Below are 17732 nucleotides of genomic sequence, written 5' to 3' on the forward strand. Positions count from 1 at the left end.
CACTACCTATTAAATGCTCCCAACGGCATACACCTCAAATAGCCTCTGACAACCAGAACAAGAGAAAATCTACAGACGCTGGAAATCCAAGCAACACAGACAAAATGCTGGAGGAACTCAGCAGGCCAGGCAACATCTATGCAAAATGTCCAGCCCTGGCCTTCATGTGTGGCTTAGCTTCTAAGCCTGACAGAACCATTTTTACTGACAGGAGAAGGGGCAAAGGCAGGTTACTGGTGCCTTAAAACCAGTTGCCTTGGGCATATGAGGCTTGTGGTTGGCAATTCATCTGGAAGAAAAACTCTGATCCCAAACCTCCGCTGCCTTGCAGCTACACCCTCTGATGGGGAAAGCTTCAGAAGTAAACCCCGAGGGAAAATTCTGAAGCTGGAGTCCCTAAAACAGACCTACATTGAGTTCAATGTTGACTGGCAACTCCTGCAATGCTGCTGCTGCCAAACTGTATCAGTCTCTGGCATTCCTTTGGGTTCATCAGATGCACGGAGTGGGGGAGCCTGCTACATGAGCAATACACACTAAATGCTGGAGGAACTCAGCAGGCCAGGCAGCATCTATGGAAAAGAGTACAGTCAACATTTCGGGCCAAGGCTGCTCTCCATATCGTACTGCCCAGTCTTGCGTATCTAGACAGCTAGGACACAGTATCCATGGTTAATTCTGGCCGACAGAGGCCCTCGACTCGACTCGACAGTCAGAAGACATTAAACTTGTACTGCTCTTTACTCAATGAAAATTTGACAGGTGCATATTTTACTAATAAATATCCTATGCTTGTTTGAACTGTAAATTTCATTAAAATTACAATTTTAATGCAATTCAGAGAACATGATCATTATTTATTTATTTTCATATCTTTTATATTTTAAGAATATTTGCATGTATATATGATTATAATTTATAGTATAGCTTATGTATTGCACTGTCCTGCTGCTCCAAAACAACTAATTTCACGACATGTGTCAGTCTGGATTTACACAACACACACAAAACACTGGAGGAACTCAGCAGGCCAGGCGGCATCTATGGTGAACAGTCAACATTTCAGGCAGAGACCCTTCATCGTGACTCTTGTCTCTGATCCTGAAGACACATCACAGAGTAGCCCTTCTGGCTCTCGAGCTGTGCCAACCAGTAATCCCCGATTTAATCCTGGCCTGATCACAGGACAATTTATGATGACCAATTAACCTACAAACCTGCGTGTCTTTGGACTGTGGGAGGAAACTGGAGCACCCGGAGGAAACCCATGCTGTCACGGGGAGAGCGAACAAACTGCTTACAAGGCTGAGATTTTGCATTTAAGCTGGAAGCTTGACTGAGAGCTGGGCTGAGTGAACAGCAGTACCTTAGCATCATGTGAGGCTTGGAGAGATGTTGTAACTCCTGGACATTACTTGTGTATTGGAAGCAAGTCTCCCATCCAAAAACAATGTGAGCAATGCAGCTGACCAAGAGCAGGGATTTCAGGCAAGAGAATCCTCTTTCTAATTCTACAACAAATGGGAGATAATGCCCCCGATTCTAATACCTCAATGCATCAGGAAACAAAATAAAACTAAACGCCACTCTGGTTCTCATTGTGCTTCCTGGCAGCTTTGGAGGTAACTACAAGTTTAAATTGCACTGATACTGATTTGCATTTTTATGAACCCTTCAAAGTCTGTGAAGAGTACCTCTTGTCCTTCTGTAACCCAGATATTAAACTGACTGTAGGTAGGAATCTGACTTTAATTTTAACCTAAGCTATTTCCTTTCTCATTACACAATGGAGCCTTGATACTTGCCGTAGCTTGTAAGTTCAGACTCCTTTTGTGGAGGAGTCAGGAAGGATATACTGGCTTTAGAGGCGGTGCAGAGGAGGTTCACCAGATTGATTCCAGAGGTGAGAGGGTTAGGCTATGAGGAGAGGTTGAATCGCGTGGGACTGTACTCCCTAGAATTCAGAAGGATGAGAGGAGATCTTATAGAGACATACAATATGAAAGTGATAGATAAGATAGAGGCAGGAAAGTTGTTTCCACTGGTAGGTGAGACTAGAACTAGGGGACATAGCCTCAAGTTTTGGGGAAGTAGATTTAGGATGGAGATGAGGAGGAACTGCTTTTCCCAGAGAGTGGTGAATCTGTGGAATTCTCTGCCCAATGAAGCAGTGGAGGCTACCTCAGTAAATATATTTAAGACAAGGTTGTATAGATTTTTGCTCAGTTGGGGAATTAAGAGTTATAGGGAAAAGGCAGGTAGGTGGAGATGAGTCTATGGTCAGATCAGCCATGATCTTATTGAATGGTGGAGCAGGTTCAGCAGGACAGACAGCCTACTCCTGCTCCTTTTTCTTATGTTACAGTCACACATTTACCAATAGCAGCTTAAAAATCCAACCTGTTAAATAGATCCCAGTGAGGAGTTTAATTGGCTTCTTTACTGTTGATGGCAAATGAACTCCAGTTCAATAGAGGAGGAAACACTGTTGCTAGGCTGCTGAAGGGGCTCCACGGTAGCCTGGTGTTTAACACTGTTTCTTCACCGCTCCGGCCGCTCCGCAGATCGGAGTTGAATTCCAGCGCTGTCTGTAACACGTTCGTATGTTCTCCCTGTGAGTGCGTGGGTTTCCTCCCTGAGCTCTGGCTTTCACCAACGCACCAAAGGTGGACTGGTTAGTAGGTTAATTAGTCATTGTAAATTGACCTGTGATTGTTTGGCCTTCATTGGTCAGAGTTGACCACAGATGTTGTGTCCTGGCTGTTTAGATACACAGGGCAGGGCAGTACGATATGGAGACCAAGCTGTCGCAAGCTCCCCCTTTCCTCGCAGCTGATGAACCCAAAGGAATGGCAGAGACCGATACAGTTTGGCGCCAGCAGCACTGCGGGAGTTGCCAGACAGCGCTGAACTCAGCATAGGACTGGTTTAGGGACTCCAGCCCTCGGGGTTCACTCCTGAAGCCTTCTCTATGAGTGCGTTTGGCCACAAGGCAGCAGAGGTTTGAGATCAGAATCTTCCTTCTCCTAGATGAGCTGTCAACTACAGCTGATGAGCTGCATCTGGCCGAAGCGAATGGTTTTAAGCTAGGAACTCAGCTTTGCCCCTTCTCCTGTCGGTAGAAACGGCTCTGCCAGGTTTAGTAGCTAGGCCATACGTGAAGGCCAGGAGCTGAACTTGGTTGTCAGAGACTTTGAGGCACACGTTATTGGGAGCATTTAATAGGTAGCTTATCCCCAATACCAATGTTCCCTCTAATTTGTGCTGTGCAATTTTTTGCCCACTGACAACAACACATGTGCGCCGAATTTTATATGTAGAGATAGTAATTTTAACAGTTAGCATAACACTGTCAATAAGACTTTGATCTCCTCTGGGTTTGATCACTCTCCCTCTTGTTCATCTACACTCTCACAATACACATGTAGCAGGACTGTCGCGGGTAATGAAGAATTTTATCACTGGAGCTTTTGCACACCACCCATATGTGATTTGCTTGCTAAATGACGTTTTAAGAAGTCAAATTTCCAAATATCACTCCACTTCTTCCCACTTGCAAATTCTCCAGCAACTTCTGCATCGCGACAATACACCCACGTAACACCAGTTTCTGTATTGCACATAAATATTTCTCGTAGCTGCACGTTCCTGACCTCATGAGCTTTTGGTGTAACAGTTTGTACTGTTTCTTTAAGCCATTCTGCTTTAAATGAACTAGCAGTTCTTTGCCCTTTAAGCCCTTTACTTCTTTGGAATTCGACATCGTAAATCAATAATTGCTCAATAAAAACAGTATAGATAAGCCAGTTATAAAATCTGCAGACAAAGCATCACAAACTCCACATTGTCAACACTGTCCTCATCAGAAACCAGAAAAGGAAATGTGATTGTATACGATCGTGAAGTATATTTAACATGCCAACGAGAGAGAGGGTGACAACCTTTTGTACGCAGTTTAAGTTCCTTTGTGCATGAGTAGCAAAAGATATGTGTGTGCACACCTTGGAGAGAACATTGACCCCCGCACGTAGACCCTCCACACACACAAACCCTGCACACAGACTACCCCCCCCCCCCACACACACACACACACACACACACACACGCACACACCTTAGAGGGAACATTGCCCATTACCACCCCCGGCTATAATAATTATAATTGTCAGGTTCTGTCGGCGGAGTAAGTTGAGGGAAGGCGATCTCTGGCCCCACCAAATGTGTGAGATTGAGGTGCAAAACCTCCTGTTTGTGTGGATGTTGCGTGATGTGTCACCCTGTTACAAATCAGCACCACGAAATAACAAACAGTACACCATATGCAATTAAACAATTTAGCTTTATAATTTTTAATTTGACTAAAGGGTTAGTAAAGTAAAACAAAAGGAAAAGGGCCCATTTTAATGAAACAGTCTAACGTGCACAAGTTGGAGCTCACGGTTTCCGTTGGTCCTCCATTGATTTCCCCCAGGCTTCGTCGACTCCCGGCCCCACTCCAAGTCCGCTCTGTCCTGGTGTCTCCGACCTCTCCTTTCTGGTGTCTTCGCTCTTCATCTTCCGCTGAACAAAAGACCCAGATCACCTCGGTCTCAGGCACACAACGAGAAAAAAACACTCCCTTCATTGGATGGCGCACATTCCAAAGCCCCCGTTATCTCTAGCCAAACACTGCTGCCACAGAAAAACCTTTACATTAGCAGTGAAACTTTTCCCAGGGTGCTACACAACCTTAAAGAACCTGTCCTGTGATTAGGCTAATGGTGGAGAGGAACTGGGCACGTGATGAGAAGAGAAGCCAACTTCGTCATCAAGAAACCACTTCACTGGACACCTGCAGGGCAGAGGAAGCATGCGAGCTCAAAGACAACTTGGCATTGTACTGTAGAGGTAGAAATGAGGACCCTGAACCATATCTGGGACACAGTAGGGAAACTGGCCAAGGACAGGCAGGGGTGGAGGACCTTCATTGCTACCCTAAACACCAGAGTCATAACGGGCAGTATGTAAGTGAGTAAATAGGTGGGTCTGCCTGGTGAGGGCAGGGGCTTGTTTGGTCAGAAGGGCCTGTTCTGCTCTGTAGCCCTAAATAAATAAATAAATAAATAAATAGAATCATCTCTGCGACATATCTGACAAAGCATAGCATTGTAGATGAAGAAGTTAGTGATAAGAAAAAGAAGAGAGGCAGGTCAATGGTCCTGGAGCCTGCACCTCCAGTCAGTGACATCATGCTCGATCGAATCCTGGATTCAGTACATTTCTCACACTCCACCACCCACCACCCATTTCATATTCAAATTTCTGTTAGTATATCCAGAGATCCCATCTGGAATATTCCTATGATAAAGAGTCATGACCTTCTCAGAGGAATTTAATATATAAAAAATGCAAATTCCAGATTAAGGTTGTAATGAGACCTGAAGTTGGGCGATGAAACCCAATCTGACTGACTCACCTTGGCTGGGCGTTTCACAGAATCACTCTCCCAGCCATAGGGGTTTGGATGCAAAACTCACTTCAAGCACCTGAGTAACCCACCCAAGGGGAGTGATTCTATGATTTTTATGCACCCACTCAGGGTGAGTGACTCTATATCACACCCACCCAAGAAGATGGACTCTCTGACACACCCATCCAAGGGAAGTATCTCCAGGTCACAGCCACCCAAGGTGAGTGACCCTATGACACACCCAGAGTGAAACACTCTACAACTCTATGACCTACCTGCCCAAGGAGGTGACTCCATCAGACACCTGCCCAAGGGGAGCAACTTCATGACTCTCTGACACACCCTCTAAAGGGAATTACCCTATGACACACCCAGAGTGAAATACTCTACAACTCCATGGCATACCTGCCCAAGGGGGTGACTCTATCAGGCACCTGGTCTACGGAAGCAACTTCAGGACTCTGTGATACACCCACCTGGGGTTAAGTGACCCTATGACTTTAAGTATATTTAAGGCAGAGGTTGATAGATTCTTGATTGGTCAGGGCATGAAGGGATACAGGAAGAAGGCAAGAGATTGGGGCTGAGAGGAATGGCAGAGTAGACTTGGGCCAAATGGCCTAATTCTGCTCCTATACCTTATGGTCTATCACACATTCACCAAGGTGAGTGGCTTTTTTGCACACCGCCCAAGGGGAGTGACTTTCTGAAAACACCCACCTGGGTGAGTGACCCTATGACACACCCACCCAAAGGAATGGAGTCTTTGACACACAAACCCATACAAAAGGGACAATTGTATGAGCATCCACGCCAGGACCACCAGACTCAAAAACAGTTACATTCCCCAGGCAGCAAGGCTGATCAACACCTCATCCCTCTAACCCACCCCTCCACAACCCCAACCACTTCTTTTATTTTTCCTGTCAGGGTCACGTTGTGTTCATGTCACTTTGTGGGCATACAATCAATCTATGTATATAAGCTCTGAGGAAGAGTCTTGGCCTGAAACGTCGACTATTTATTAATCTCCATAGCTGTTGAGTTCCTTCAGCATTTTGTGTGTGTTGTATGTTTACAAGCCAATTTTTATGTATTTATATAGTGCTTTTTATTGTTGGGGTCTTTATCCTATTGTGTTTTTTATGCCAGAGTAACAATTATTTCGTTCTCCTGTACTGGAAATGACATTAAACAATCACCAGCCCTACTCAAGGGGAGCCATTATTTGGACGACCTTTGACTCAGATACCTGGAGGGAGCCGAGGCTGGCGCGGCCACACATCACATCCGCCGCCGGGGCCTGCGTCACGTCCGGCGGCGGCCAGCTGTGTTCGCTCATCGCCGGGAGATGGAGGAAAAGGATGTGACCTGACAAAGGAACCGCTCACACACAGCACAGCCCCGCCGCGGTCGACCCGAGCCCCCTTCTCCCGTCGGAATCGGCAGGTGGCAGGCCCCTCGGCCGCCGGCTCCGCCATGAACGGCCTGTCCCTCAGCGAGCTCTGCTGCCTCTTCTGCTGCCCGCCCTGCCCGAGCCGGATCGCCGCCAAGCTCGCCTTCCTGCCGCCCGAGCCCACCTATGTGGCGGTGGCCGACGAGTCGGGCAGCTGCTGGACCCTGCGCTTCACCGAGCGCGCCGAGTGGCAGTACGGCCAGAGGGAGCTCGACTGCACCGACATCTTCCTCACCCGCACCAGCCGGGGAAACAGGATCGCCTGCATGTTCATCAGGTGCTCGCCCACTGCCAGGTAACATTGCAGCCACGGGGAAAACCTGTCCCCTCTGCCTCCCTTTCCCCTTCCCCTTCATTGCATAAACCTACCATTCTCCAACGTCCAGCGGCAGAATTGAATGTCCTGTACACAAGTATACCGATAGAATGGACACTGCAACATTAGGGGCTTGACATTAAAAAGAAAATGACACAAAATACAGGAAAACACAGTTAAGTTCATTGTATTGCGAGGTGGTCGCAGTGTTGCTAGGTAGAGATTAGGGTTTGTGCAGGGTGGTTCAAGAACTGAATGGTTGAAGGGAAATAGCTTGTTCTTGGGCGACACACACAAAATGCTGGAGGAACTCAGCAGGTCAGGCAGGATCTGTGGAAAAAAGTATACAGTCAACGTTTCGGACCAAGACTGAAGGAAGGGTTGCTGCCTGAAACATCGACTGTACTCTTTCGCATCGACGCTGCGTGGCCTGCTGAGTTTCTGCAGCATTTTGTGTGTGTTGCTCTGGACTTCCAGCATCTGCAGATTTTCTCGTGTTTGTAGTTTGCTCTTGAACCTGCTGGTGTGGCACTTCGGGGCATGAAGGACACAGATGACCAGTCAAGAGGCATGAGCATGACATTACCATGAAAGTTCAGAGATGTGAGATAGTGTGCTACCTAACCACTGTATCAGTTTGAGCAGGGAGTATAAGCCTGGGTGTTACAGATTACAATTGTATTGCTCAGAGCATGATAAATCAGATTGTCACCAGGGTTAACTGTTAGACCGGTTTGAATTTGAAGGATAAGATCAATGTAATCGATAAGCAGTGAGTTGGTCTGAATGTGGAAAATGACATCATTTTGAAAGTCATCAATATACCGGCACAAGCATAATCGTGTATAAGCAGTAACTGGTTTACAGCTCTGAGAATAAAGACTAGCTCCTTCCAGTCAATAATCAACACATGATTCGAATCGGGTAACAAGCAAAATAGTCTGCTTGTATTAACCAAAGAGCAATTGGTGAACATTTGGGATCTTAATCTTTCATCCATCGAAGATTTTATGTTTATTGTTCATAACTAACAATCTCCCTTGAAAGACAGCTGGAAGGTCAGCTTTTTTAAACTATGCTCCTAAACTATGGACCTCAATACCTAAAACAACAAGGGATGCTTTTAAACACCAGCGCATAACTGATTTATTTAACCTTGCATTTAACTAACATCTTTCTGTCTTTTATTTTCATGTTTGCATTTAATCTCATTGTAAAGTGCTTTGAACTGCATTGTCTGTATGAAAAGTGTTCTAAATAAGTTGTTATTATTACTACTACACATTTACTGAAGAGTTAATGAGGGAAGGAGGTATGGGTGTAGTATATTTGAAGTCTAGGGATTCAGTAAGCTGTTTGATATTGTGTACAACAAGGTTAAAAGCTCATTGGATAAAGGGGAGAGGCAAGATGGATCCAAACTTGACTAGTGTCAAGAAGCAATGGCTAAATTTTGATAGATGCATAACTGATAGTAGTCTGCAGTGTTGCGATCCTTGCTTTTTTGGGGTGCTTGTCAAAAATGAATTGTGATTCAGAAAAATCAGGTGACTCAAAAATTGGCTGTATGGTTATTAGTATGATATTGATGGGTTTGTGAAGTTGACAGAAATTTAACTTGGAGAGTTGTGAGGTCACATGTTTTGATATCGAGTAAAGAAGATGGGGATGCAAGATAAATGGGAGTGCACTAGAAGAAAAGAGGATCAGAGGGGTCTTGCATGTTTTCAGATCTTTGCATGTAACAAGGGGACAAAGTTATAAAGGAAAAAAATAGGACTTTTTAATTGACTGAGGTATAGTGTGTTGAAGCAGGAATCATGCATCGACTGTGCAAAGCACTAGGTCTCAAGTGGAGTCTTATAGTGAAGAGGGTGCAGTGGTGATTTATGAGGGCGTTGAAGAAAGGATGAAAGGTTAAATTGGGGAAATTTACTTTGGAACATTGTAGGTGGTTGAGAAGAGGTTCGATTAAAGAGTACGTAATCATGGAAGCTCTACATAGAGTGGATAGTAATTAATACTGAGGGAATATAGATATCTAGTCATTGGTAGAATGATTGGAAGAAAGTTGAAGGAAAAAGGTCACTGAGAATGGTGAGGATTTGGAATACTGTTTGGAAGCATTAGGGATAAGAATTTGCCTTGGTTTTTTAAAAATATATATTTGAATAAACTCTTGGTATGTATTAATCTACAAAACTTCAGACAAAAATCTGGGATTAAGCTGGATAACAATTTTTTGCTTGAAGGTTCAAATATTACTTTGCAATATACAGTGCTTATAAAAAGTATTCACCCCCTTGGAAGTGTTCATGTTTTATTGTTTTACATCATCGAATCACAGTGGATTTAATTTGTCTTATTTGACAATGATCAACAGGAAAAAAACTTTTGTGTTAAAGTGAAAACAGATCTCTACAAAGTGATCTAAATTAATTACAAATATAAAACACAAAATAATTGATTACATAAGAATTCAACCCCTTTAAGTCAGTATTTGGCAGATGCACCTTTGGCAGCAATTACAGCCTTGAGTCTGTGTGGATAGGTCTCTATCAGCTTTGCACATCTGGACACTGCAATTTTTCCCCATTCTTCTTCACATAACTGTTCAAGCTCTGTCAGATTGCATGGGGATCAAGTGAACAGCCCTTTTCAAGTTAGCCACGAATTCTCAGTTTGATTGAGGCAACACTCACAACACGCTGGAAGAACTCAGCAGGTCGGGCAGCATCCGTGGAAACAATCAGTCGACGTTTCGGGCCGGAACCCTTCGTCAGGACTGAAGAGGGAAGGGGCAGAGGCCCTATAAAGAAGGTGGGGGGAGGGTGGGAAGGAAAAGGCTAGTAGGTTCCAGATGATGTGCAGTGCTTGGCTTACACCAAACATTGTGTTTAGTCTGATGGCCAAATAGCTCAATTTTGGTTTCATCAGACCACAAAACCTTCTTGCAGCTGACTTCAGAGTCTCCCACACACCTTCTGGCAAATCAGCTGAGAATTCCTGTGAGTTTTTTTTTTAACAGTGGCTTTCTCTTTGCCACTCTTCCAGAAAGCTGTGACTGGTGAAGCACCTAGGCCACAGTTATTGTGTGCGCAGTCTCTCCCATCTCAGCCACTGAAGCTTGTAACTCCTCCAGAGTTGTCATAGGTCACTTGGTGACCTCCCTCCCTAGTTCCCCTTCTTGCACGGTCACTCAGTTTTTGAGGACGGCCTGCTCTAGGCAGATTTACAGCTGTGCCATATTCTTTCCATTTCTTAACCACTCCAGGGGATATTCAATGACTTGGAAATTTTCTTGTATCCATTTCCTGACTTGTGCTTTTCAGTAACCTTTTCGTGGAGTTGCTTTTGTCTTTGTGGTGTAGTTTTTGCCAGGATATTGGCTCACCAGCAGTTGGACCTTCCCAATACAGGTATATTTTTACGACTATCAGTAGTCTTTCAAGTTGTCCTCAGGTGTAGCTTGTCTTTGAAGATCCTTTCTCTCCAGGGATAAGGTCATTGGAGTTTCTTTAGCTCTGGGTTTTTAACAGGATGGGGTTGCTAGCCCCATGCCCAACCGTCGTCCTTTCACAGCCTGGCTTGGGACCATCTATGGTGCGGTTAACAATGTGATTATAGTTTAGCACCCTATTCTGAAGGAGTAACAATGTGCTTGAAAACACCCTTTCTACTGTTATAGTTGAACTACAAGTTTTAATTGCAAATTAGTCAGCTATAAGACTGTTGAACTGACCTCTGGTATTGTGAGGTTGCTTCTAGAATGCATCTGAACGTTAAACTTTCTATACCAGTAATCAGATTTAAATCTTACACGGTGTGCCTATAGGTTAATAGTTCTGTGGGCCACAAGTAGTCCACCAGCTGTAATTCTGTCACCAATTTTTCTTCCTATCTTAGTTAAAAGCTTTCATTCCTTTGGATATTATATTCAGTGAACTGTAGTGCTTCAAGAAGAAGAAATAACTTTTCCCCTCTGTATTCCACTGAGTAATTTGAGGTTATTTCTAATATCGAGGCCATCATTCAGTCTAAACCCAGGTAATCATTTGCAAAGCAGTATTTGAATATAGCACAGCCCCGGCCTGTACTGCTGAATTATTGGTTGTATAAATGTTGTTGATGTCAGAATGGTATTTTTGGAAAGTGATGCTATAAAGAATATTCAATTCCACTTCAAATCTGTGCGATACCATGGCAATATGAGGATGTGCTTGTAGATATGACTGTTGGATGAGGTAATGCTATCAAGTTGAATGCATCATTGGGTTGTGATTCTTTGTTCTGATTGACTTATTTGAGCAGTATTGCTTAATAATAGTTTTTAACATTTCATTCAGAATCACTTTAACACTCGTGTGTGAAACATACCAGCATTGTTTATGGTTTGGTATCATGCATAAAACACAGGATAATAACAGACAACACAAAAGCAACCAACAATTTACAAAACAATAGTGCAAACAGCCATGAACAATTAGAAGAATGGCCACATGCGCAAACACTGGGCAACAAATTTTTTTGGAAGTGTTGCTTCTTCAGGTTTTTTTGTTGTTTATGATAGACTGCTTGAACTCGCACATGTAATTTGTCAACTTATATCATGTCGGAATTTGGAGAAGCAAGAAATGAGCTTTTATTGAAAATAATTGTTTTAAATTGCATAACGATGCTGACTTTTTGTGGTAGTTCAGCTAGGCTAAAAATGTTTTGTTGATGATTTTCATTTGCACTCAGTGTCTGAGGCTTCTTGTTTAAGTCTCCAACAATAATCAGCCAGCATTGATTGATTCCCGTTGTCCTGATACCCTTTCTACATGACCTCAACGTCCTGGTGAAATCTTTCACCATGCTCGTCACTGGTTTGCAGGCAAGAAGTCTAAATGGGAATGCAGAAAATGAATCCTTAAGTGACATGCAAACACGAGGAAATCTGGAGATGCTGGAAATTCAAGCAAAACACACAAAATGCTGGTGGAACGCAGCAGGCCAGGCAGCATCCATAGGAAGAAGCACAGTCGACGTTTCAGGCCGAGACCTTTCGTCAGGTCTAGTCCTGACGAAGGGTCTCGGCCTGAAACGTCGACTGTGCTTCTTCCTATGGATGCTGCTTTGCCTGCTGCGTTCCACCAGCATTTTGTGTGTGTTCTGTAAGTGACATGTTGCACTTCATGATTTTGTATGCTTGAAGCATGTTGTCAACCAGCTGTATGTAGTTTGGTGACCTGTAGTTGCCAAGAAAATTTTCAACAACATCCTCAAATTCCTTCCATGTGATTTATTCCCCCCCCCCACCCCTGGTCCCAGTCCCGTTAGAAGTTTTTTGAATTGCCTGTCATCGATGACCTGTTTGATTTGTAGACCAACAAAACTGCCTTCCTTAATCTTGGCATCACTTTTTCTGACTTGAGTTATGAATTAAAATAACAAATATAGTTGATCTTAATAAAGGTGTGTGATAGGAAAAATTCATGGTGATTTTCATGATCAGTAGTCCAAAGTCCAGAAGATACACCCAAAAGTATTCAGAAAGCAAAATCCTTATTGTCCAGTGTAATCTAAATTAGATAAATGTGAATTTATGAACAGACTCAATAACTATCAACAGAACAAGAAGGGCAGGAAAGACTATTTAACAGATGTTGTGTAGGGACAGCTCTAAGTCCTTTATAATGGGATAAAGTGCAAACATAAAAATAAAAGATAAAAAGATGTTTGTAAAATCAAGGTTAAATTAATAAGTTTTGAACTGGTTGTTTTCGAAAAGAATTTGAAAATAAGTACTCAGAGCAGAACTCTTGAGACTTAATCATATTTCATTTAATTTTCCCAAATATTTTCTGGAAAGAAAAATACAAATACTTCACTGTTACAAGTAGTTCATTATTTCAGTAGTAACCTTTGAACAGCCACATTTCCTTGTATTACCACAGAAAATTCCGAATTGAAGCTATTCCAACCCAACCTCATGATCAAGCTCTGCTCCTTGCATTCAGCCATTGCTGTCATAATTGAATCAAGGGTTCTTATTTTTAAATGATACAATTACAATGGCATTTAAATATAGAAAGGGGTCAATTTTGTTCCATACATAAGACCTTAAGAAATGGACTGAGTGGCCTAATTGTTACCCTATCAAGAGAGCTCTGCCATTCGATCATGGCTGATTTATTATCCCTCTCAACCCCATTCTTCTGCCTTCTCATAACTTTTGCCACCCTTCTTAATTAACCTCTCAATTAACCTACCAACCTCTGCTTTAGATATTCCCAATGACTTGGTCTCCATTATCTAAATATTTCTTACATTGAAAGCATTGTTGATGAATAAAACTCAGATTAACAGACAAAGTAGCAACATAGGTGGAATTGATGGATCCTTTGTGATCGTTATTCTTGCCACGCAAAGTAAAACAAATTTTAATACAGTACTGAGAAAACAGTACACACGAGGAAATCTGTGGATGCTGGAATTTCAAGCAACACGCATAGAAGTTGCTGGTGAACGTAGCAGGCCAGGCAGCATCTCTAGGAAGAGGTACAGTCGGCATTTCGGGCCGAGACGTTGACTGTACTTCTTCCTTGAGATGCTTCCTGGCCTGCTGCGTTCACCAGCAACTTCTATGTGTGTTGCTGAGAAAACAGTGTTTGGGGCGGGGGGATATTTAGGCAGGATTTGGTGTTGATGGTTTAAAACTTGACCATTATGTTGTTCTCTGTATTATCAGATTGGTGAATGATGTGATTCTGTCAATGATTTTTCAGTTGGTTAGTAGCATTGGCAAATAGTATTAAACCACTGCTCTCCAGTAATGTTCTTTCAGCTATGTGTATATGTTGTTTCATTTCTTTCAAGTTGACAGACTTGAAAGACTTCAATTGAACTCCTCCAAAGCATACACTGTTTTAAATTTTGAATGTCATGAAATATAAGTGTATATCACTCATTTTTAAAAGAGAACTTTCCTTAGAAAATACTTGTTCTTTTAAAAAAAATGTTTGGCATGGAATAACTTGATTAACAATGGGCTCTAATGTCTAGAAAGGAGAAGGAATTTAAGTTACTTTACTGGTTTCGAGGGACCATCCATGAAGGGTAACTTCACATCCCATCACTGAACTGTTCTTACAACCTGTGGACTCACTTTCATCAGCTCTTCATGTCATGTTCTAATCACAAACAAGAGAAAAGCTGCAGATGCTGGAAATCCAAGTATCTCTCTCAAAATGCTGGCGGAACTCAGCAAGCCAGGCATCATTTATAGAAAAGAGTACAGTCAACATTACAGGTAGAGGCCCTTCAGCAGAAACGTCGACTGTACTCTTTTCCATAGATACTGCCTGGCCTGCTGAGTTCCTCCAGCATTTTGTGTGTGTTATCTCGTGACCTAAATTTATATTGTTCATTTTTTAAAAATATTTTTGTGTTGAACAGTTTTTTGCCCTTTGCACACTGGCTGTCTGCCCAGTTGGTGTGGTCTTTCTTTGATTCTATTATGGTTATTGGATTTATTGGGTATGCCTGCAAGAAAATGACTCTGGTGACACTTATTATATGCTGTGTCGTGTAACATAGGTGATCATGGTCTTTCTATGACCATGATTGTTTTTAACAAACTTTTCTGCAGAAGTGGTTTGCCACTGCCTTCTGGCCAGTGTCTTAACAAGACGGGTCACCCCAGCCAACATGAATACTCTTCAGAGGTTGTCTGCCTGGCGTCTGTGGTCACATAACCAGGACTGGTGATATGCACCTACTGCTCTGCGACCATCCACTGTCTGCTCCCATGGCTTCATGTCACCTGATTTTTTTGGTGGGGCGGGGGGGGGGGGGAAGCTAAGCAGGTTGCTACACCTTGCCCAAGTGTCACCTGCAGGCTAGCAGAGGGAAGGAGCACTTTACATCTCCTTTGGTGGAGACGTATCTCCACTCTGCCACCCAGACATAAGTATACTTTGATAATAAAGTTACTTTGAACTTTGAAGTGACAGTCAAATATTATAAGAAAAGCAAGCTGAAACCTCAGTGCCAGAATATGATTTAACTTAGTTAAATTATGAATGCATTGAACAATTTCACATCTTGTATTTTCTGAAGAGAATGAGGGTAATTAACTAGATTTTGTGAGCGATTTCGTCAAAATGGCCTCCATTCACGAGCCAGGGAATATGTGAGATAGGCTGACAGATTTTCCTTTCATTTCAGTGCAGATGGATTGCCATTGTAAACTCTGTTGTAAAACATTGAAACTTTTTGCAAATAGGCAAGCTTTTAAATATCATTTATTGTGCCCTTAGGTAAAAGATTTTATTATTTAGCCTGTTTACATCCAAACTATTATAAAATAATTACAGCTCCTTGCACTTTCTACTATGTTGAAATTATATTCATAATTAAAATTTGTTGCATATTCATGCCTGAGGAGGGAAATAACAGATTCTGCCGAAGAATGTTATATTTTTAGTGTTTCCTATTTTTTATTTAATTAACATCCGGCCTCTGGATCATCAGGATAACGGTTATATTTTTGTGCGCTTCCCCTGCAGTCTTCTGTGGAAGATTATCAGAACAGAACAGAGGAAAATACAGTGATGGAGTTGATTATTTATGATGCCATCATTTCTTCATGTGTTTCTAAATATCATTTCCCAACTTCAGAGCATGTGAATCCAGATATTTTGAAGGACTGCACAAAATGAATGATCGCCTCTAACAAAACAAATTTGCCTCAGACATGTTATTCGCAGTTGTACAGTAGGCAGCCAGTTAACTTGTTTCTGAGGGTACGGTATCAGCTGGGGTGCAGAAAGAACTTTTTTGAGTGGATTATCATTATTATAGGATCAAGAAAAAATGTCAAAATATATACACTGAATTTTTGTCATCCTGCTACTGCTTCAAGGTTGTTTATTGTAGTTCTTCAATACACAAGTATAAAGGAGGTGGTTGTTACTCAAGATCCGATGCAGCGTTAAAAACACAATTATAAAGAATGCAATAAAAATGTTTATCCATTATATACATTGATTGTATGTACATAGAATGATGCTAGTTACAGGAGTATCTACATAAGATAACTGATAGGAAATGATACAGTAGTGGTGATTGGATGGATGGAGGTGTTGATCAGTCCCGTAGTTTGAGTTGAGTAACTATTTTTGAGTCTGGTGGTCCTGTTGTGGGTGCTCCGTAACCTCCTCCCTGATGGGATTGGGATTACAATCCATGAGTAGGGTGGGTGGGATCCTTCATAATACTGCTGGCCCTTTTCCTGCACCTTTCTGTATGTGTCCTTGATGGCGATTAGGCTGGTGCCAGTGATGCATTGCGCAGTTTTATCTACCTGTTGCCGAGCCCTCCTGAATGCTGCAGTGCAATTTCCTCACCGTACAGTGATATGGAAACTGCATGGCTTGAAATTTCGACTCTTGCTCTTTATTTTCCAAGTGATGTACACACCTGAGCTCACATGACAGCTGACAGTGAGACTGCTGGAGAAATACACAAATAGGTGCGTAGAAGCCACTGTCAATGCATCAAAATATATTTTGTAAGTGTGATATTTCATCCAATGAAGTTCTGCAAGTCTAGGTACAAAACTGCATCTGTATTTAATGTCTGAACTTCTTTAAAGTTATTTAAAATGTGATTATCTTACAGCATTGGTTATTATTTTTCCATGTCTTTGATCAACACTATTTTCCTAAAGACAGAAACTTCCCCGTTTCAACTACGGTCATTAAATCTCCAGCTTTCGTGATGATGTTGATGTTGCCAAGCCATGGTGCTAATTGAACTTTGTCATCTCCTCCAAGTAATTATTGTTTGTTGGATGCTCAGTGATGAATCTACGACTTCTTTGTTTTTGTCAATTTTAATTTGTGATCCTGGGTTAATCTGGATGGCATGGTGGTGTAGCAGCATAAAACTTTGCAGCGCCATTGACCCCAGTTCAATTCCTGCCGCTGTCTGTGATGAGTTTGTATATTCTCCCTGTGACCAGGAGGGTTTCTCCTGGGTGCTCCAGTTTCTTCCCACATTCCAAAGATGTACTAGTTAGTAGGTTGTCAGCATGCTGTGTTGGTGGTGGAAGCATGGAGACGCATGTAGATGTCCCCAGCACATCCTCTGACTGCGCTGGTTATTGATGCTTTATGTTTCAATATACACATGCTAAATAAAGCTAATCTTTAATCAGTACTAATTCAAAGTGTCTCAGTGACGTTCCAGGTGAAAACCAAATTCAAGTATGGAATATTTTACTAAGTCATTTTTTGATAACAGACTTGCCTCATTTCATTAGAAACATAACCAATTTTCTGTAAAATGCCTAAGAAGGGTTGAGATTTTTTAATAGCTGAATAGCAAAATATTATATAAAGCAATGGGAAGTTTTAAAATTGGCCTTGCTTAGCAGAAATAGGAACTAAAGGATAATGTTCCATTGGTGACGCTCTTTATGTTCACGTGAAATGGGGGCATTGATCTGGTGGACACAGATTAACT

General features: G+C 42.3%; 1 protein-coding gene across 1 annotated transcript in view; it reads left to right on the top strand.

Annotated features, from left to right (window-relative positions):
* The first annotated feature begins 6740 nt into the window (after positions 1 to 6740).
* Positions 6741 to 17732, top strand: part of LOC140188113 (alpha/beta hydrolase domain-containing protein 17B-like) — an 83501-nt gene continuing 72509 nt past the window's right edge. Inside the window, exon 1 of the mRNA XM_072244074.1 lies at positions 6741 to 7199. Within this exon, the coding sequence (XP_072100175.1) occupies positions 6928 to 7199 (272 nt within the window). The 5' untranslated portion in view covers positions 6741 to 6927. The remainder of the gene's footprint in view (positions 7200 to 17732) is intronic.

Source organism: Mobula birostris, chromosome 26 (assembly GCF_030028105.1).
Source record: "Mobula birostris isolate sMobBir1 chromosome 26, sMobBir1.hap1, whole genome shotgun sequence".
Lineage (NCBI taxonomy): Eukaryota > Metazoa > Chordata > Chondrichthyes > Myliobatiformes > Myliobatidae > Mobula > Mobula birostris.